Source organism: Cynocephalus volans, chromosome 8 (assembly GCF_027409185.1).
Source record: "Cynocephalus volans isolate mCynVol1 chromosome 8, mCynVol1.pri, whole genome shotgun sequence".
NCBI classification, from domain to species: Eukaryota; Metazoa; Chordata; class Mammalia; order Dermoptera; family Cynocephalidae; genus Cynocephalus; species Cynocephalus volans.
Window position 1 is genome coordinate 122,274,051 of NC_084467.1, and position 20,986 is coordinate 122,295,036.

The following is a 20,986-nucleotide window of genomic DNA, read 5'->3' on the forward strand; positions in this document are numbered from 1 at the left end:
TATGGTTTCTATGTCATGAAGTGTGGAGCGTGCTTTCGGGAGTATGTGTCTTAAGGAATAAGATAGTGAGGACTGGGCTGGGACTGGTAAGGCAGGTGGCTGTGGCATATCGCTTCAGAACCATTACCTGCAGCCCACACCTCGGAGGCTCCTTCCTCACCAACGGATTATCCCCAGAGGGGATTCATGATGTCACCCTGAGTCACCTAATCACCTGCTCTTTCCAAATGTATTAGAAAGAACTAGGTGTTGGAAAGACATTGAAATGCAGGAATTGGAAAGAATCAATTGAGGAGAAATTTGGCTGAAGAGAAGCCAGCAAGGCCGGGGCAGCTGGGAGTGAGGGTAGGTGAGCAGTACATGTGCAGTGCTAATAGAATGGAGCTGCCTCAGAGGCCCGGCACTTAGGAGGAGACAGGAAGTTATTTTTCTACCACTGCCCGTGTTAGTGGAGGTCATTTCCTAACATGTTATGTCCACTTTAGATTATTTAATCTTTTAGAAATATAACTAGAAGAAAAGGATAGATGGCAAGACAGATGAGGAATTTCAAAAGGGGCTATGATTACTTCTGTGGAAGAGAAGGCAGATGAGTTGTTCAGTGGTTTTACATAGAGGAGTCTTATGAAGAAGATGTTCAAAAAAAGTTCTTCACCATAAATGATGGAACAAGAGAAAACAAACTTAAAATGCTTTCCTTTTTAAGCAAGGTACAGGTCCTTTGGGAAGCTTCAGAAAACTCAGAAGTCATGGTTTCTCCTTTCATGGAACTGGCTAAGAAAGACCTTTTTGCAATCATGTCATTAAATGCTGGACTCTCAAGTGAGATGAGCAGTCTCCAGCTGGGACCTAGAAAAGGCAACCACCGTCTGGTTTGAGTTGGTTTTGGCATCTTCAAGGTGAGGATGCAATTGTTAAAATTATGTACCTATTTCTGGGTCCTGGTATAGATTCCTCTGTGATTTCCATGTCAGCCGTGTTGCATATCACCAGGCTCTTGACATCACTGTGGGCTCTGGACTACAGACAGCGCTGCAGTTGCTTCTGTGGCCAAGCGAGGGAGTTCACCCTTTGTTGTGATTTAGATGGACCAGAAAAATCTGTTCCAATGCAGTAACTTCAAGACTTTGCAAAGACTGGAAGGAGTAGAGGACGTGGGCATCAGCTGTAATCTAATTTTTCTCCCATAAAACTCACTTTTCCCCATTTCTCAATTGCTATCTCCCGGTATAATTACCATCGCAAGCATTTCCTGTTCATCCCCTGTAGGTATAACCACATTGTGCCAGCAACCCGTGGCCCAGCAGGAATATACAGTATCCTTTGCCAGTGTCGATCAGGGCTTGATTACACTTCACGGCTGTAATTCAAGCCTGCTAATCCTCCTCTGCGTTAGGAAAAGAGGCCTGTTCTATTAGATAAGCTGATTACTGTCTGGTGTGTGCTTCATGCCTAGCAAGAGTTGTTTATATGTGGAATTATTGCTGGTTGGAGTCTGTGCCTCACTACACGGAGGAAGCTTGCTTAGGGGTCAGGGGTGTCAGGCTTCACCTCGGATGTGGGAGGGGTGAGAAGTGGAGTGTTGATTACAGCTGCTTTTCTCTCAACCCCTGCGCTAGTGGCTAAATATTTACTTTTCTTCTCTGTTAACGGAAGGAGCCAGATAAGATGATAAGAGTCTGGACTTTTGCCCCCAGGACCCCCTGTCAAAGATCATAGAGTGAAAGATCACCGCCCCAGACTGTCCACATTTCTGATTAGGTTTGTAGGGCGATCTTAGTGGCATTCGTCTTGAGGGCTAAGCTAGGAAGGACTATGGTGGGGCAAAGTTGAGTGTGTGGTGACAGCGATAGCCACAGACTCGAGGGGGCCCAACCACAGGCAAGGATGCCCACAGAGGCGGTGTGAATGCTTTCTCACACTCACAGATGTTTTCGTCAAAGCCACAGAAGCCTTGAAACCACCTTTGCCTCTCCGCACCAGCCCATCTCTGGTCTGGTGTGTAGCTTGTGGCTTGGGTGTAGTCTGCAAAGCCCTGGCTGCTCATGGAGGAGGAAGTGCATTTGTTACAACTGTCAGCACAGTGAGGTTGGCATGATTTATACTGGCTGGACTCTTGGGATCCCACCCCTCTTGTGAAGTATCTTGTCCCCAGATGCAGAGCTGAGGTTCTGCTTAATAATGGCTAAGTGATTAAGTCCTACAAATGGTTGCTGGGTTTAATGCTGTGAGGACCGGGTGAGTGCTGAAATGATTACAGGTAAACACAATCACCTGGCCTTTGTCAGCTTCTCATGAGCATATGTTGGGGCCTGCTTGTATATTTGGATATGTAGCGACCTACACTGGAGTAAGGAAGGAAGGAGGAATGTCAACAGGCATTCATAGTGGTGATGTCATAATCAGAGGCCTTTTGGTGAGCAAATGTCCTCCACACCACTGTATCCTAATGATCAGTTTATTATTTGTCTGCTTTTCTCGGTGAAACCATCAGTTCCTTTAACAGCAAGCATTTTGTCTTTTATTTCTGTGAACCCAGTACCTATCTGAGACATAGTAACCACCCAAGGAATGGTTTGGTGATGTAATGAAAGAATAAGCTAATTAGTAGATTTCAATAAAGAAGGGGTCTACCCAAGAGTGAATGCACTATATAAATGATTAGGCATTCATCACTGCTCTCTGCAGGTGGGTTCCTTCTCATGTATCTTTCCTGACTTTTTTTCTTTGAAGCAGAGAATCCAAATCCCCAGGGACACAGGTGTTCCATAGGTGTGAAGAACACCGTCAGCTACAGACAGAACAAAAACACTGCAAAACCACAGGTAGTGTAGCATGTGATTTAGAAGGAAGGGCCACCGTGCTCCGTCCTCATCTCTGGGACATCTGGTCCATGTAATGCCTCTTGATCCACAGACATCTTGAGTGTTATTTCATCTCCCTCTTCTCTCCTGACATTTTTTTTTTTTCATTTTCCTTTGTTAGTCCTCTTTTCCCCCCTAAACTCTCCTCTTTTCTTTACCTTTTGTAGGGAAATAGTTGTTTCTTAAAGATCAGCATATTCTCCAAATGGATAAATTGTACCCTTGGGGGGATTTCTTTTCCTCATGAACTTAAATTAATTTATAGTTCTAGGAAAAATCCAAAGGGAACCACAAGGGGTTTTGCACACTAAACCAGAGCTATAAAAAGGGACTGCAAAGTTTTAAGCCTGATTTGTGCAATGAAAGGTTTCTTTGATGTGCAATGATTAACTTTCCCTTATTTAATTTTAAGGGTTTAATGCATCTATGAGCTTAGTAATTTAGTCATTGTGTATATGGCTTGAGCTTCTACATATGGACTAAAATTTAAGACTAGATCGCTTCACTCGATCCCATGGTTGTACGTTTGTGCGTACTGTGTGCGTGTGTGTCTGTGTGTGTGTGTGTGTGTGTGTGTGTGTGTGTCTGTATGAGAGAGAGAGTGCTGCCATTCAGAAAGTGAAGGTACACATAATGGATCCTATTTTTTTCTTTCTACATGTGAACAAGTGAATGCTTGGCTATCAAAAGAATAATTGTCTGGGAAAGCTGCATCTTGAAATTTACCTTAGCATCTCTGAAATAGTCTCTGGAGTTTTTAGAGTTAAGATATGAATGGCAATGCTGCATTCCACAGACTCTGACCATGGAGCTAAACTCTGAGCATTTTCTCATAGGATGTCAGCACCCACCATAGTGTTTCAAAAGTCTAGGGCCCTGCCAATCACAGGACTGCAGTAGTAGCAACAAGGGAAGGAGGAATTAAGAAAACTCCTGCTTTTTATTTTGTTCATAATTCTTTATATCCTTGTCACTTAAAGGCTGGATAACTGTCCAATCTCCAACATGTTCCTGCCGTCCTGAGTTTTGAGACCAGCAGCCTTGTTTGAATGTCTGCCTAAATTAGAAATCTCTAGGTCTATACCAAAGTCAGTTTCCTGGGATCCGCTTCAGAAGAGGAAAGCTTAAACACAATTCTCATTGTTTTACAAAATCTTAACATTAGCTATTTTACTTCCTAATGTTGTCGTGGTTCCGTCACCTTTTTTGAAGATGAGAAGGATAGGCTGAGATGGTTCCATTTAGAAAGGAAAATATATATATATATATGTATATATATATTATGTATACATTCAACAATCTTGATACAGGTGCTAGGGGCATCTTTCATTCGAGAACATCACAGTGCCTTTCTTCTCACTTTTTCTATGAGCCTACTCGTCATTTTGATAGCACATGAGGGAAGAGAGTTGGCCCCGTAGTTCTGGTTTGCCAGTTGGGAACAGAGCCTGGAACTGCAGGGTGGCTCAAACCTTCCAACCAAGGTCTTGTACTAGCAACTCAGCACTGTTCATTACTAAACAGAGCAATGGCAAAGTAACTTCTAATTCACTTCCACAGCTGCTGTCACAAAAAGTGACGTCAAATTCAGCTTTAAAAAAAGTGTTTAAAAAAACAACTGTAACTTTTGATGGTGTGGTGTGTAAACAGTTCTGTGACTTTTGGTTTACTTTAAAAGAGAATAGGTTAGAGAGTGTTGAGGCTGGGAAAACCATGTTGTGTTGTCAGTAGTTTTTCTTGGTGTAAGCTAGTGCAGGAAAGCAGAGAAATGAAATTCTGCAAAAGGTAGCATGAGTGTTCACACTGGCCTCCTCTCTGTGAAAACTGCCAGCTGCTACTTGAGGTTCAGCGCTGTTATTTCTTCAGGGCACTGGCCTTGCTCGCTACCAACCTTGCCGTGATTGGAGCAGCTGTGCGGTAACAAGAAAGCCCTGAACTAAGTCACCTGCAGAACTAGTTGTGTGCCCTTGGGCCATTCTGACTCCCAGTACGTAGTTTTCTCATCTCAGTAAAGGGGGTAATGATACCCAGTAACATTCTGTGAGAATAAAATCAAATGAGCTAATTTTTGACAATTTGATTTGTAAAGTTTAATTCCCACCAAAGAAGATACCATGGCTTCTTCTATTCTCCCACACCCCATTGTCCATATGTCTATTCTATCAATTTCACTTTGTATATTAGCTCTTCCCCCCGTAATTCTGAAAACTTGTCTTATTTCTGGTCAAGTCTCCCCAGCTGAAATATAGGTCCTGGCAGAGGATAGATACTCAGTATATTTTGTTGAGTGAACAGTTGACTGAGAGACCAACCTGGATCCTTGTAGGAGGAGCAATATTGGTGAAATTGTACAGGCCAGTAACACTTTCTGCAGGCTGAGATTTCTATTTTAACTGAGCTGTAAGGCTGTCAAACATAAGTGGACATGACCAGTCTGGCAGAGTCAAGCAGAACACTGCGGGAAAGTAGGCAGCACCGAAAGAGAAAAGCAGATTTGGCTTCTAAGATTCCCATACATCTGTTACCCCAGTTAGCGTGAGCCCCTGCAAAGGGAACAGTTGGAGTCTCCTCTCTGCAGGGGACTTACTGGGTGCTGTGCCTCAGTGTCCTCATTGAAATAGGTACAGCTTGCTAGGGGCTGTCCCATGAGTCCAGAGTGCGGCTCAGGGAAGCACTACCAACAAGGTGCCTGTGAAGGACCATGCCAACATCTGGCTGGTGGCACAGTCGGGGGAATTGCCAGAGCAGATATTGTGTGGGTTGGAGAGATGTTGACTCACTAAGTGAACAAGAGAGCAAGACCCTCTTCAGTAAATAAAGTGCAACGTCAGGGAGACAGATTTTTAAAGGAAAATTGAGATAGCTCCTCATCCATCTCTCTGTCAACCTTTGATTTATTTAGCCAGCTCCTTGTGGTGCTAAGTGCTTTTTGATGATGATGGTCATGATGACCACTGTGCCTCCCCACAGGGGTGGGCACCTCCAGTGTGAGAGTTCTGGGTGGGGGCTCTGTCTCTAGTGCACAGAAAGGAGGAATGGGCCAGAGGCTCTTTCTCTCCCTGAGATCCCGATTTTACCAGTATGTAAAAGCAAGGAGAGGCAGCAAAAACAGCATAAAGCCCATCTGAAAATCAGAGCCTAATCGCTCCCATCTGCTCCAGCGCGGCTTCCCCTCGCTGCCTGCCAGGATGTTTGCCGCAGACTCTAAGTAGCACATTATTTGCGATAAGTTGCAATCATTTACTTGAAATCTACTTCTCCTTTGAAATGTCCCCCTGGAAACTTGAATCGGCATTTGAGAAGCCCTGCTCAGGGTGGAATTTGAATGCTTGTACTCGTGTTCAAGAAAAGCTAACTCCATTTGACCATCAGGGGTTTATGTGTTCTAGATTTCAGCCACTAGGACTCTGTTGGGAGGAGAGGAAGAAACACCATATAGGACAGTCCAGGAGATCAGAGCCACTCATTAGGTCTCATTCCCCAAGGGAAATGTACAGGCAGTAAGACAAGAGAGATAGGAAATTAAGGCTCCATGGACTGTCTCCAAAGCAGAAATGTCACACATCCCTTAAGACATCAAGTCAACAGCTCTCCTGGTCCCCATGAGATGTCTGTCTCTTTTATCCAGAGCCCGGGCTAGCGAAGATTAAAGGCATGTCTTGCAGTCAGGAGCTCATAATGTCAATCGCACTTCCCCCATCCCACCATCACAACCAGTGTTTCCTACTTAGTGCCTCTTGTCCAGGATGAGAATCTAGACAGGGTTAGCGTCTTGTCCTGCCATCCGATCTTCCCTGTCAGTCAAAGGCTTAGTGCTATCACAAGCGACTTGGAAAGTTCAGAGAAGCAGCAAAAGCCTCCTGCTTTCCTGCAGGCTGTTTGCCTGTATATTCTGTGGTTCCTCGAGTCTGAGGATAGCATGAGTGACTCATTAGCAACAAGACATGTGCTTGGGGTGGTTTTTGTAACGCGTGGTGATGGATCATTCGCATACTCTCCCTGAAGGACCCTGACTGACCTTGCATGCATTTGTGAGATGACTGTCTAGGGTCACAGGTGTTGTTTGTGATCATGGAAAAAGGAAAGTTAATTGCCATGTGTTTTGAAATGGACCTGGGGCTCCTATAAATAGACCTAGTGTGACTCAGCTGGGGAATTTTGCTACCACCAGAGTGAATGGAGGTACTTTCTTCTCTAAGTATAGGGTGCATTGCGATCTCTCTTCCAGTCCTCTACACCTGACAAATTGAGTAGGCTGGTTAGGGTAAAAACCTTATTTTACTGTGGTGTAAAGAAATATCCCAGTACAATCTCTATATTGGAAGGCAAGTTACAGGTGCTCAGCTTTAAGTAGTTTGTTAGAACTTAGTCTCGCTTTGCTCTGCCTCTTGTATTTGCCTGCAGGTTCATAGTTCAGTCTACCTTAGCTTTCCCCTGGTCAGGATGGAATCTTTTCTTCACCCCTTTATCACAGAAGTGACTGATTGCTCTTGGCTGGTTTCCACATGCAGCCACCCCTCACCATTTACCCCTGTATTTTCTGTCTAGGCTAAAGTCCTCAAGGCTACCCAATATCCTGACCAGGTGGTGTCTCCTTCCCCTACTTCCTCACCCCAGAATCTCTAGACCTTCTCCCACCTCCACTAATGGTGCTGGTAGTACCCACAAGTGACCTTGCTAATGACCAAGGCTCTCTCTATCTGTTCTAAACTTTCTCTTTTTGCTGGGAGATTCTCCCCAGTAATCACTCAGGTTTTTCTGTGACTTGCCTCTAGTTATTAAATCTGCCTCTTTCTAATTTCCACTCTAACACTCTAGCCAACATGAAATCACTCTGCCTTCTAGATTTCTTTCTTCTGCTTTTTTGTTGTTGTTGTGTTGTTTTTAATAGCTTGGATTGGTTGAGCTGCCAAAAGCAAACAAAACAAAAAAAAAACCTCTGAAAACCTCTAGATAACATACCTTTGTCAAAATGCAAGTTTATTTTTCTCTTACTTTCCTATAGTTTGAAGGTTATCAAACAGGCTGGTATCCAGAGTTTGAGAATTTCTATCTGGTTTCTCTCCCTAGTGTGGCTTCCAGTCTCCAGGGCAGCTCATGGTCCCAGGTGGCTACTGGAGCTCCAGCCACTGTGTTCACATTCCACAGGAATGGAGAGAGAATCAAGAAGAGCATTCCCTCTTAAGGACATTCCTAGAAGTTTGATAGCCTAATTCTATGTATCTATCGCTGACTAGAATTTTGTCACATAACGTATGAGATATAACCACATCTAGCTGCAAGGGAAGCTGGAAAGCACTTTCCCTCCCAGTGGCTATGAATTCAGCTGTAAGTTAGAGTTCTGTTATGATGGAGAGTGATATGTTGGAAGAAACCAGCAGACTGATATTTTCCTTCATCTTTGTGACAATACTCTCTGCCAGTCCCTTCCTGCCAGTTCCCTCTCCCAGGTCCCATGTAGGAGAGGGGCATGTGCTCCATCATATCTCATATTTGCACCTGCTCACATGTGTTATTATGGTTTACATGAACACTTACATAAAGCGATCTTACTATGATCAGTGGTGTAGTGGTGGGAATGGTAGTTGTGGGATTCAGTGAGTCCTTTCTTCTTGCCTGTTCAGTCAAAACACACTTGCTCTTTTTCTGTCCCACACTTCAGCTTTCCATCCTCTTATAGATTTAAAGGAATCATGGTTCTGTGGAGAGAGAAACAGAAGGATCAAGGCAAAGAAGCAGTAGGGACAGAGTGAGTCGGAGGACTGTACCTCATTTCCTGACTCCATACCCCCCTGTGACCCTGGCTGGTATTTTCAGTTTCCCATCCTGATGTCATTTCTCTGCGGGTCCTGGTTTGCACCCCTCTGTCTGTGGCCATCCCCTGACACGGGTTTGCATTTCCATCTCACTGGAAAGGAAGCCTACTCCAGCAGGGTGCAGGTGTACTACCAGTAGTAGTAGTAGTCTCCCATGATTTGTGGAATGGGAAGTGATCATGGATCCAGTTAAGATGAAATTATCAGTGAATCTGTAAGGACTTCTCAGGTCAATAGATTACTGTATTAGGAACCCTGCCTTTGAATTTTTCAGCAGGAAATGATTCCTGTGGGAAAAAAGTGATCTTTATTTCAAACTTAGTTCTGATGAAAGTTTTTGAAAGTTAAAGAAAAAATTTCAAAAGTTGAAAAAATAGTTATGCTACTCTTCAGTTTGTAAATATAGTAAGGAAAATGCCACTTGCCACTAGGAGTGGGAAACGCATTTGTCGTCCTGAGATGGTAGAGATGAGGTCAACAAGGTAAGACCACACCTGATGCAGACTCAGCAATGGCAAATTGTTTTAATATTTTGAGTGTGGGGTTCCTCTCTGTCCCCATGGACAAGGATGCTTGTGAGTCCCGAATCCCACCCAAAGTCAAAATAGATACACTTCCTCAAACCTTTAAGTATAAATGGAGTCTTTACCCTCTTTTGGTTATAACATTTATTTTTTAGTGGAAACTTGAAAGCAGCCATCAAAGATGACTTCCGAGCTGGTTTGTCTGACACAAGGTGAGATTGCTTCAGAGCTAAGTGGTTTCCAGAAGGGTCTTTCAGCCTTCCAGAAGGACTGAGCTCTGTGTGAGCTCTGCCAGACGGGGAGAATGTGGATGCTTTCTGGCTCAGGGAGACTAGAGTCGAGGGTCTCCATGTAAAGAGGAGACCCTCAGACTTCAGAAGCAGTGGGATCTTTAATGTGCTTGGGAGAAAAATAGCAAGAGAGGAACATAAAGTGGGGGAAGGAGAGAGAAGAAGACATTTTGAAATGTACTCTATTGGCAGAGAATTGATTTCATAGCCTGCGATGGTATCAGGATGAGCTTGCGTGGAAGCACAGGATAGTAGTGTGTGTACGTGTATGTGTGCGTGTGTACACGCACTGGCTTCTCCTGGCATCTTTTGTGTTGCAGGTCCCTAACATACAGAAACCAAACCCTTAACTCTAAATCTATTCTGCTTTTTTTTATTCTTCCCAAAGGGACCTTTTATCAAGGGGATCAATTCAGATTTAACCAACAATCGAAAACCTACCAGTTACCGAGCACTGACATGTACTTTTGTAAAAATAACTTTATTTAATCCTTAATAAGAATTATGGCCAGTTGATATTATTATCAACTGTTTGGTGATAAGAAAACTGAGATTAAGGAAGGCAAAATCACACGGTGGGGATCTTGTATTTGGCTTCGTACTGAGACCCGCAAGGCTTATTTTAGTGCAGCTGTTTGTGCCATGCTGTGGAACTAACAGAAGAGAGCCCTGTGCTCATCCTTAGATTTTGGGGGGTATGAGAATATGTAGTAGAAGAAATCTATCCTGTATTAGCTCTAGGAAAAAAATGAGGCAATGTGTTAGGTGCCTCATTGAGACTCTGAGCTACAGAACATTTTACTTAAGGCAAGAGAGCATTGAGAATCGTCCCCTGCTTTCTCTGTGGTTCCTTCCTTTAGGAATTTACATTGCAGAGAGAAGCTTTCAACTCCACGTGTGCACAACAAGCCACCAAATAGTGGCTCCACATTTTTCATGCTTTTTCTGTAGAACTAAGTAAGAAACGGTTCCTTGCATCATGGGTTACCCCATGTAATCCAGGTCTCCACACCCTACACTGGCCTTCTCCGATAGCTTTTCCCTTTCCTTCCTAACTCTGGGAATGTCAGTCTGAGTCCAAATCCCATGTAAAGTCACATCCTCCTACCAAGTTCTGTGGCTCCTTTTTGGGCAAAGGGGTGTCCTGAGCAGCAGGCCAAGCTTGAGCTATTAGAGACCAAAACCCCTTGCTCGCCCAAGCAGCCGGAACCCATCCAGAAAGGCAGGAGCCTGTTGCCCGGCACATTCACTTTCTCTGCCAGCTGGCCCAGGGAGGCTCAGTGTGCCAGGCAGGGGATGTGTGAATGGGACCCATGCCCCTGCAGCCCCTGAGAAGAAGAAAATACTGTGACCAGAACTGCCAAAAACTAGCCCAGAAAAGGGGACGAGAAAAACTTGGTACGTTTCTCTTAAAAAAAATTAAAAACAAATAAAAACAAACAAAACGGAAACCATCTCAAGAGTGTCATGTCTGTTTCCCCCACCCCTCCACCCTAAAATCTCACACAAAGCCCTGCACGTAGTAGCTGCTCGCTACATGTGAAGAAATGAGTGAGTCTTCGAGCTCCTCTCAGGACCACATTTATTTTGAAAGTCACCACAGTGCCTGGCACCATGGTAAATGCTCAATAAACATTTGGGGGGTGAAATACTTAAGGACCTCAGAATCTTGCTATTGTCTGAGTAAAGCCCTCAAGTAAGTCCCCAAGCTTGGTTATATTTTGGCCTACCAGCTTAACAAACCAAGAAAAAAAAAATTGAAATGGCTAAAAGATATCTTATCTTCAAATCAGTTTTCCCAGCAGCATTAAAAGACCCTAGACATAGACTGAGTCCCACATTAGTGTCCCTGAGATTCTAAAGGGCTGAGAGACAGCACTGGGAGTCCAAAGGGTGGTTTTCAACATCTGAAGATTTGACAAATGAGGACTGCTCATCTGAAAGGGCTGTCACAGGCCAAATGTAGTGCCGAAGGTGAAATTCTTCACGCGTCCACAGCACTTGGGGCTGGAAGGTCTCCACTCAGGTAGTAATTGTTTCTCCAGTGCTAATCAGAAGCTCCGACTGGCAGCTATCTATAATTCTGATTGGTGAAATTCAATAAATCAAATTGTTAATCATTTCCATTCATCTGATAGAAGACTGTGTAAAAATCACAAAAAAAGAGCATTTTGATTTAACAAACTAGGGGGTTGAGAGTTAGGAGTGAAGAACAGTGCACACTACTCTAAGCTTCAAGAGACTAATGGAAAATTTTGGTCCCACCTTTGGTTTAGAAGAATCCAATTGTATTGTAGTTATTCCTCAACTTGAGAAGTTTCCAGTTTGTGGATATAATTGTGCTTGCAGGAAATGAACAAAACCAAAGGAAAGAGAAGAGAGTGCGTATGGACTGGAATTTTTCAGTTGCCAGCCACTTACTCTGGCAATTTCGCCTGTCCACAGGCCTCACAGCAGTTGGTGTAGTGTAGGAAGGGACTAGAAGGATGTACACCAAGGGCTTCTCAAAGTCAGAGCCCATGTTCAATTCATCTCAGAAGTCCCAGAGCCCGGCTCATTCTTGATAACTTGTAAGTGCTCAGTCAGTAATTTGTTTATTTGAACTGAGCATTCCTCAGAGGGCCCATTTGTGGTGACACTGTACGTGTGGCCCCTTCGCAGCCAGGCCTATTGACAGCCCTCACCAGGATTCTTCCCCAGGTACCAGTCACATATCAGGCTCTCCCCAGCACCTAGAACCTTCGTCATGGGTAATGTTGGCTTACTGAGAACATACCAGGCTGGGTCCAGGAAGCTCTGGCTTAATACCAGTGTAGTTTTATTTGTATAGAATTGTCAAATTTGGAAAAGCAGATTTGACACGTTTTTGAAGTGGGTATGGAAGAAATGGCAAAGAGAACAACCTTCTCGCCAACAGCATGTGGTTCTGGTCCAACTGCGATGGGGGAGTAGGGGAAAGAGCACATAAAGGAGACTGGCTGCCCGGCTAAGAACAGGGCTGCAGCAAAGACCTTCGGATCTCACCATCCTACACCCTCCTTCTCTCCTTCCCTCCTTATTATATTTCTCTTAAGAAATGCTGGAATAGAAGCTTAGTGCCAGAGGCTCTGTGAGGTCATATGGGGAGATGCAAATGCAGGAAAAGTCACCCCTGCCTTTCAGGAGCTCACAGTCTTGCTGGCAAGATAGCAGGTGTGACCTGGGGTGTCCTGAGATGCCCCGTGGCTATGGTATAGACAATATGATCCTGGTGGCTCAGAGGCTAGAGAGTTCATTTTTGGCTCTTCTCATCAGGATAGGTTTCACGGGGAAGGATTTTGAGCGGAGGCTTAAGAGGTGATACAACTGTGGTAAGTGGATTTCTACGGCTGAGAGGGAAAGGCATTCTGTCACATGGCACGGTGGTTCTAACCATTATGGTGCCATTGGTAGAAAGAGGTAATGGAAGAGGACCAGCTTTAGAGAAGATAAAAGGAGTTAAGAAATCAGCAGGAAGAACTTCATTCCTTCCTTACCTCATATTTCTTGTTTTCTTCTTGCCCAGAGCATCAGTTGTGACTTGGACATCAGAAGACATTGTGTGTGTGTATGCACATGTGATATCACACCCATTTAACTACCTTTTGTGCAAGAGAGTCAGAATTCTAACGCTGTAGAGGATAAAGTGCCTAAGAGCTAAAGACCTGGGTTCTAGTCTTGGCTGTGTCTCATGTGCTTCGATTTTGAAAAAGTTATTTTGCATTCATGACCTTCAGTTATCTGCTGTGTAAATCTGTGCTGTTACTTCATGTTTTATAAGGTGGTGCAGTTCAGTGTGTGCTTGCAAATGCTTTATGAACAAATGAAAGATATACCTCCGATGCTCTCAGAAGGCAAGCCCTTTGCTCTGTCTCCAAACATGCAAGGGCAGCATGCTCACGCTTCTGTCCCAGACCTCTCTCCAGAGTTCTGACTGCCTGGGAGCTGGCAGAGCTGGCTTGGGAATGAGGCCAGGAGAGCTGCGTGCTCCTAACTCTCCTCCTGGTTAGTGTGGAGTGATGCTTAGCTCATGAGCAAAAGACACCCCTGTATGGAGGTTTGTGCCTTCAAATCAAACACAGATTGGCCACAGAGTATTAGGGCCTGCCTTCACACACACAACTTGGCCTGGCCGTCTCATGCCCTTTCTCAAACCACCTGTCTGCTGTCTGTCTCATTCTCAGTCTCTACATCTTCCTCTATCTCTCTCAGCTCAGCTCTGGGTCCCTGGACTGCTACCCCCATCGGAAGACAACCCTCTCTGCAGATCTGCTCCCCTCTCCTTCCTACCTGCCCCCACCCCCACCCCCATGGAAATTTGAATCTGAGTTGGGGGCATTTACCCCCGCGCTAACCTGGAGACTGGACAGTAGGTCCTGCTCAGCACAACCCATCCTTGGTGAGGAAAGAGTGCCCTCTTGTGGGCATTGGCTGTAGCTGCTCCAGACCCGCATCGCTCAGCCAAGGACAAAACCACCCACCCACACGCCGCCCTCACTCCAACGAGATCTGATCTTGAATATGCCTTTGGATTTGGTTTGTTTTTCTCCTTGTGTGAAGAGAAATAAATAAAGAACAGCAGGAGACCAGTGGTGAGAGCAGCCCCGACAGTGCTTTGACAGTTCCCTTATCTTGGGAGTTTTACCGAGGAATTAACCCCCGGGCAAACCATGGCAGCAAGGTAGATGTGACATCAGATGCTTTTCAAAGGGCTGTGACAATTTCTATATAAATCACTTACCTGTCTTGACTGGTCTCTTCCACGAAGGGGTAAATTTGTGAGAAGAAAACTCCTTCTTCAAGAATTACTACCAAATGGATCAAATATGTTCATGGCAACCCTTTTGTGGATTGCGAAGCCACTGCGGTTGATGAGATTTTTGGGGTCGTGCAAGTGCACAGGCCTGCCTGGCCATGAAAACCCTATATGTGCTGGTGTAAACAGGGGATTGGGCCCTTTAAAACCTATTTCAGAAAAAGCTTGTTGGGCTGGGGACAGGGGAGGGGAGGGGTGACGCAGAGCTCCATCAGGGGAGCAGGAACCTGATCATATGTGATGGTTGCTGGATTAGCTAACAGCTCCGCTGGTTGAAATTGGATCTTGGAGGATGAGTGTTAACATCTCCGGTGTCCTGGCGAAAGGTTCATTTGAGTCTTGCATGGTGCCACAGAGATAAAAAGGAGCTTTTAAATAATCATTCTGTCTCCTACTCGATAGAGCGCTGGCTTCAAGCAATAAATAGGTAGCATCAGTTCTGCTTAGACGTATCACCCTTTTCATTTATTTATTTAATGTTGGTGGGATTTTTTTTTTCCCCCTAACTGGCTAAGCTTTACAATTTCTGTATCAGTGAATCCCAACACCCATTTTTATAGCGGTGCATTCAGATTCTCCTTGGTCTGTAGAAACATGAGCAAGCAATGTTGTTTACTGGTGCATCCCTGCCCCCCTCTGCACAAACAATACACAGCCCAAATCTGCCAGAACCAGAATCTTCTAAGTGAAATTGTGAAAGATGAAAGTTTTCTTTCTTTTATTTATATTGTTCCTTTTTTTTTTTTTTTTTTTCCTTTCCTTCGGTTCTCGCACATGCTCTGACACTTTCTATGTTCATGATTTTGGTATAATTTAAAGGATGTAATTTGGAGAGGACTATTGAGTTTTGTTTTGGGGGTTTTGTTTGTTTGTCTTTTCACATCTTTTCATTCTTTTATTTTCTTCACATCTCTGGTTTGGGACCTATTTATATGTCCCGAACTCACTACAAACTCAAGCAGCATTTATGTTATGTGCATTGCATTTCTATCACACCAATTTCTTATTGGCCACATTTAGAAACCTATTCTAGTAAACCTTAGTGAATGAACCCAAATTTCTTTTTAAAGAGTATTAATTTACAGGGTTGCCAAAATGATGTAAAAGCTAAGTGAAATGCTAACACTTTTATCCCCCCTTTCCCAACTAAATGTATCCTTCATATCTTTAAAAAAAAAAAAAAAAAGAGTCAATATACATTAGTGCATTAAGGTCCATGACCCTCTTGAAACTTCTGTGATGGGTTGGTGTTTATAGTGCATTCTTTCAGTGTCCTTTGTCAGCCTTAGCAATTTCCTTTCTTATTTCATTTAAAAACCAGCTAGATTTTAAGGCCATGCAAAATATTGATTAGGTAGGTGTGTAGAGTTTGTGTAAAATAGTTTGTGCTTCTGATTGATTATTTTAAAAAAAAAAAAAGGTGAAGTGTAGGCATGGGTGAAACTGAGAAAGGCTGGAAAGAAAATATATTCTCAGTAATATATTCTGGAAGTAAATATTAAGCATATGGGAAACAGTAGTAGTAACATGCTCAAAGTCACCTACCTGGTACCTGGAAGAAATAGAAACAGAACTTTGATCTGTGGATGCCTGTCTCTGCTTTTTTCCCTTCTCTCATATTGAACTGAGTTTTGCTAGAGGAGTAAGCTAACTGAGTGATTGAGGCTGTCTTATGTGCTATCAGAGGAGGGTGGGATGCTGGACAACACCCCAGCTAGGCAGTGCCTACACTAGCCCCGGTAAGTCAAGTCCTTACCACTAAAATGACATAGTTCTGTTTTGCTTTGTTATTGTTGTTGAGACCGGAAATTGTCATAAGATCTTTCAGTGCTGGGCCGCGTGTAAGAGGAATTGGTTATGGAGTAACCAGGAGGACCCATTCAGAGGTATCACCATCAGCATTAGCCTTGCAGGGAGCTGTCCTATCAGCTGAGGCAGCTGCTCTCCTGCAACCTGCAGCTCTTCTGAAGGGAGTATGTTGGATATGAGATTCGGTCGACTGGCTTAGAGAGTAAAATTTTTCCCTGGTGCAATTTTTTAAATGATCAATCTAAAGTGAAACAATTACATTAGTTTACTATTGGCTCAGAAGTGTTTCTTTTTTCATTGGTATATGCCCATAAATATCTTTGTTGATAAAGCAACTAAAATTTACCAAATAAAGAAGAACATCCCCAAACCCCACACACTGATGCCCTCATCCTGAAGAATTCATTGGACCACAGAGGTGAGGAAGGCCAGGCTGCTGGGCTGTGAGACCACGTGCTTAGATGGTCAAAACCTTTTCCGTATTTTTAGGGCCTGGTATTCAGGAAATGGGTAACAGCATTCAGTTACTTTCTTAAGGATACCTTTGTTAGTCATGATATGTTCTTCAGAGGACTTTGAAGATTTGAGTAAATAAATTCAACAAACAGAATAACATGGTTAAATCTTTATTATTCAAAGATCAACCCAAGGGGCAGTTTCCCATTCAGTCTCCTGAGCCTACAAAAGAAGGATTTCATTGAAAAAAAAAAAAGTCCACAAAATAAACCTCAACAATCCTCTAACCTTGTGCCATCACCCACTATAGCAATGTGATTTTTGTGCAGCAGAATATTAAAAATCCAGGTGTGAAAAGTGAAGATCATGACATGGTACAGAGGTCTTTGAGGTTTGTGTCTAGGTGTGGGCTTCCTTCTTTTCTCCCTCCCAGCAAAACCTCCTTCCCTGCTCCCTCCTGTCCTGTTTCACTTCATCAAGGAGCATGAGCTTTTCCTCTGTGCCGTTTATCATCTTTGCTCCTAACCACCACCACAGATCCACATGCGTGACTCCACTTGACGGTCTCGTGCTTCATGAGAGCCATGCTATAGTTTTCCTTTGGCATAGGAGCTGGGGTTTCCTTCTGCACAGCCTTCAGGGTTGGTTCTTGTCGTGCCTGTTGGAAGCCTGGAGCATGTGGGCACAGCTAGCCGTCATGCTGGTATGATACATGATGGAGTGCCCTTAACATCTAGATGTCCCCTCATGTTGAGCTCATATCCACCCTCCCTGTCACAGCCCAGGCTGGCGGGGGACTGCCTTGCTAGGGAACAGGAGACAACTGAAACTGGCACCATCTCCTTGGAGCTCACCAGATGCCCCCTGCACCAAAACAGCTCTTGACTCTCTGATTGCTCATGTGCCCATATATCTACCGGGGACTTAGACCCTGCCACCTCCAACCCCAAAATGTGAACGAACATTGGATCCCTTCTCTATTTTTAGTCACTTCTCTACTTTTCTACTCTACCCAAAAATTCTTTTCAATTTTTTTTTAAATTGAAAATGTTTTTATGTTCTCTCTCAACAAAGACTTGGCTGCTGACACCCAAACTGGATTTAGATGAGTGATTTATTTTATGGCAGGTTGTATAAAAGTAGTAAAAAAAAAGACTGTCTAGCTCTTCTGCTGATTTACTAAATCACTTGATCTCTTTCATTCCAAACCACCCCACCCCTCAAATGTTTGTAGTGTTTTAATAAAAAGCGGCCATCTCATTGATCTGAGACTCCATCCTTCCAGACAATGTCTTCTCTAAATCCTTTGAGACAGCTTGTTAAAAGGACCTTAATCTTGTTTCCAACAGGACAGAGTCCTTATCCTCTGGTACAGATAGATCTCAGTTTTTGGAGCTCTACGTCTCCAGGGCCAATTTGTCTTCTTGCTGTATTAGAATTCTGTACACTCTGTGAGCCCAGGGGGAAAGTCTTAAGATTTTACTCCAAAGTAACTGGATTTACCTAATAAGTTACTTAGGTTATTGGGGAAATGAAAATTTAGACTGATCAAATATTACAAAGAAAGTCAGCAAGGGTGAAAACACCAACTCAAAGAAATCTAAAATTAGAAATGAAGAAGGAAAGGCTTTTCCTTGAATTGAAGTTTGGCAGTTTGGGGATGAAAGTCAAAATTATATTCTGTTATAATTAATTTTTTGTAGTTAATTTTTTTTTTTATTGTGGTAAAACAGACATAACATAAAATTGACCATTTTAACTATTTTTAAGTGTGCAGTTCAGTAGCATTAACTACATCCCCATTTTTGTGCAACCATCACCATTATCTCTCTCAAGAACTCTTTCGTCTTTCCAAAATGAAACTCTGCACCCATGAAACAACAACTCCCCCTGCCCCCTGCCCCCTCCCCCCAGCCCTGGTGCCCACTCTTCTACCTTCTGCCTCTACACATTTGATTATTCTAGGTATTGCATGTAAGTGGAGTAAAATTAACTTGTGGAACAAAGCAAGTCTCTCCTTCCATTTTGTCACCCTCTGAGTTTCTCTTTTTCCAGCCCTTCCTTCATTCCTCAGATGCCATACTGCAAGTAATTTGGAGACTTGTTTAGCCAAATGATACCTTTTTTTTTTTTTTTCCTCCTCTCTCTCTTGTCCCTTGGGTTACAATTTCATCCCCTGTCTTTGTCTTTTCCTGCAGTTTTGAGTATCCGGGGAGCCCAGGAGGAGGAGCCCACAGACCCGCAGCTGATGCGACTGGACAACATGCTGCTAGCGGAGGGCGTGGCGGGGCCCGAGAAGGGCGGAGGTTCGGCGGCGGCGGCGGCGGCAGCGGCGGCGTCGGGGGGCGCCGGCTCCGACAACTCAGTGGAGCATTCCGATTACAGAGCCAAACTCTCCCAGATCAGACAAATCTACCATACGGAGCTGGAGAAATACGAGCAGGTAACCGCAGCCGTCGGGGGGCCTTGGGCACCCGGGCCCTTTAGGAAAGGGTGGAGGAAACACGAGGCTCGGCGCTTGCAGAGGCCGAGCCATGCATGCCCCTTTCACAGCCGGTGGCACTTCTGCATCCATTTCCGGCCTAAGCACAGAGCCGCTGGCCACCCTTGAGTCCACCGAGTCCTGGTCTCACCTATTGAAAACCTAGGCATTAAATGGAGATAAAAAGCATTTTTTAGAATGTGTCAAGTTGTGAGTGATGATTTCAAGAAACATAGTCAGTACAAGCAGCACTCACTACCTGGAACTCTGAGACATTTACCCACCACGTGCAGCACGCGGTCTCCTCGGGGTGGTCTAGGTCATTAGCACAGTCACCGCCTAACTTTCAGGGAGGTTGGAGTTTCCTCTGGCCCTTGTTTGTCCCTTATTTTGGAGAATTACTTTTTCTGGATTCCCATGAAATCCTATGGGAAGGGATATTAAAACGTGGCCTTAATGTCCTTCGGTCTACCCAGACTCAGCCCAACTGAGAGTCAAACATATTCCCCTTTTTATGTAATATATGATCTGCAATATGATACACCCCTTCCTCTATAAAAAGAGTAGAGGGCCTCAAGAGACTCCTGGATTCAGACAAACTTGGATCCTACCTGGCACACCCCTGATGCTCTATGGGACCCTTTGCATCCTCTGCCCAGGAAGCTGATGGTGTATGGCAGGCGAAGGGCTGTGCGTTTGGAATCAAGCATATGAAGGACCATAAAAATCATCAGAAGGAAAGGATGAGAAAGGCTTTAAGTTACAAAGCAGTGTATAAATGTAAGGTATCCTAATTATTTCTATTAGAGACACCCCCTCCTTCTCCCCGCCCCCCAAATTTGTGCATCAACACTCTTTCCTCTGGTCAGTAGGAGCAATACTACTTTACTAGGAGTCCTCTAGCTTTTTCTCACATGAATTGGCTGATAAATATGTTTGTGATCACTTCTTTGGATGCAACATTATACTGAAGTTCTGTATTTACTTACTTTCATTAAATTATTAGGTTTTATTTTAAATTTTCTTTCTTTCTGTCTCTCTTTTTTTTTTTTTTGAGTCAAAAGAGAAGGGAGAGAAAAAGCAAAAGGTAGAAGACTCTCTGCAGTCCACTTATGACTATCTTAGGTAGAAGGCAAATGCAAACTTAATAGAAAATTTAAATTTTAAAACAGAAATAGGCATTTTAAAATTTAAAGTGAAGAAAGTTTCATTATTACACTCTTATCTCTCTTTGAAACGGATTTATACAAAGTCACCTCTTTTACGTGGAAAAAAGGAATTGCTGTGAAGCTTGAAGCTAAGCTTCAGACAGCACAGGGAGGGTTGAAGGGGTGGAAAATAAAAGCAGGCTGGGGTAAGAAGCCATGAGTCATGGTCTCGTCCTCCACCTTCTTGGGAGAGAACAAATGTTCTTGCCACAGCGTTGGCTCATGCAGACATTTCCCCAGCTCCCAGGAGAGGCTGAGCTCAGAGAGCTGGCTGAACTGTGACAGTTTTCCCCACCTGGAATGTCGTGTTAGAATTTGGAGTCTGCCCTGATCTAAAGGGATAACTTGGGAAGACAGGTGGGGACATTTCCCATAAAGACCCCTCATTGGCCTCTTGGGTTCTTCTGTTCAGTGCTCTTCCTACCTCACCTTCACCAGTAAGCCTGGCCGTGGCATAGCAACCTGCCTAGATCTGTCATCCAGGGTAACTCATGCCAAACACCAAAGGCACAAGAAGACCCCAGAGTGTGGCTTCCCCTGCTAATCCCTTAAGTGGAGTGAATGTTAGGTTGGAAGGTGTTGAAAACTGGCTTTACTTGTAGCTCAGGTTGCCAGCAACATAGAAGATCTGACTGTTTTCTTGGTTTAACCCCCCTTGTCACTCCTTCATTCTTATCCAAAATGAGTGAAAACTCTGACTGCA

The 20,986-nt window shown here is 44.0% G+C and overlaps 1 protein-coding gene across 3 annotated transcripts in view; it reads left to right on the plus strand.

Annotated features, from left to right (window-relative positions):
• Nucleotides 1-20,986, plus strand: part of PBX1 (PBX homeobox 1) — a 272,555-nt gene that overhangs the window by 198,588 nt on the left and 52,981 nt on the right. For all 3 annotated transcript variants that reach the window (XM_063105495.1, XM_063105494.1, XM_063105496.1), the window contains one exon: nt 18,792-19,036. In XM_063105495.1, coding sequence (XP_062961565.1) covers nt 18,792-19,036 — 245 coding nt within the window. The remainder of the gene's footprint in view (nt 1-18,791; nt 19,037-20,986) is intronic.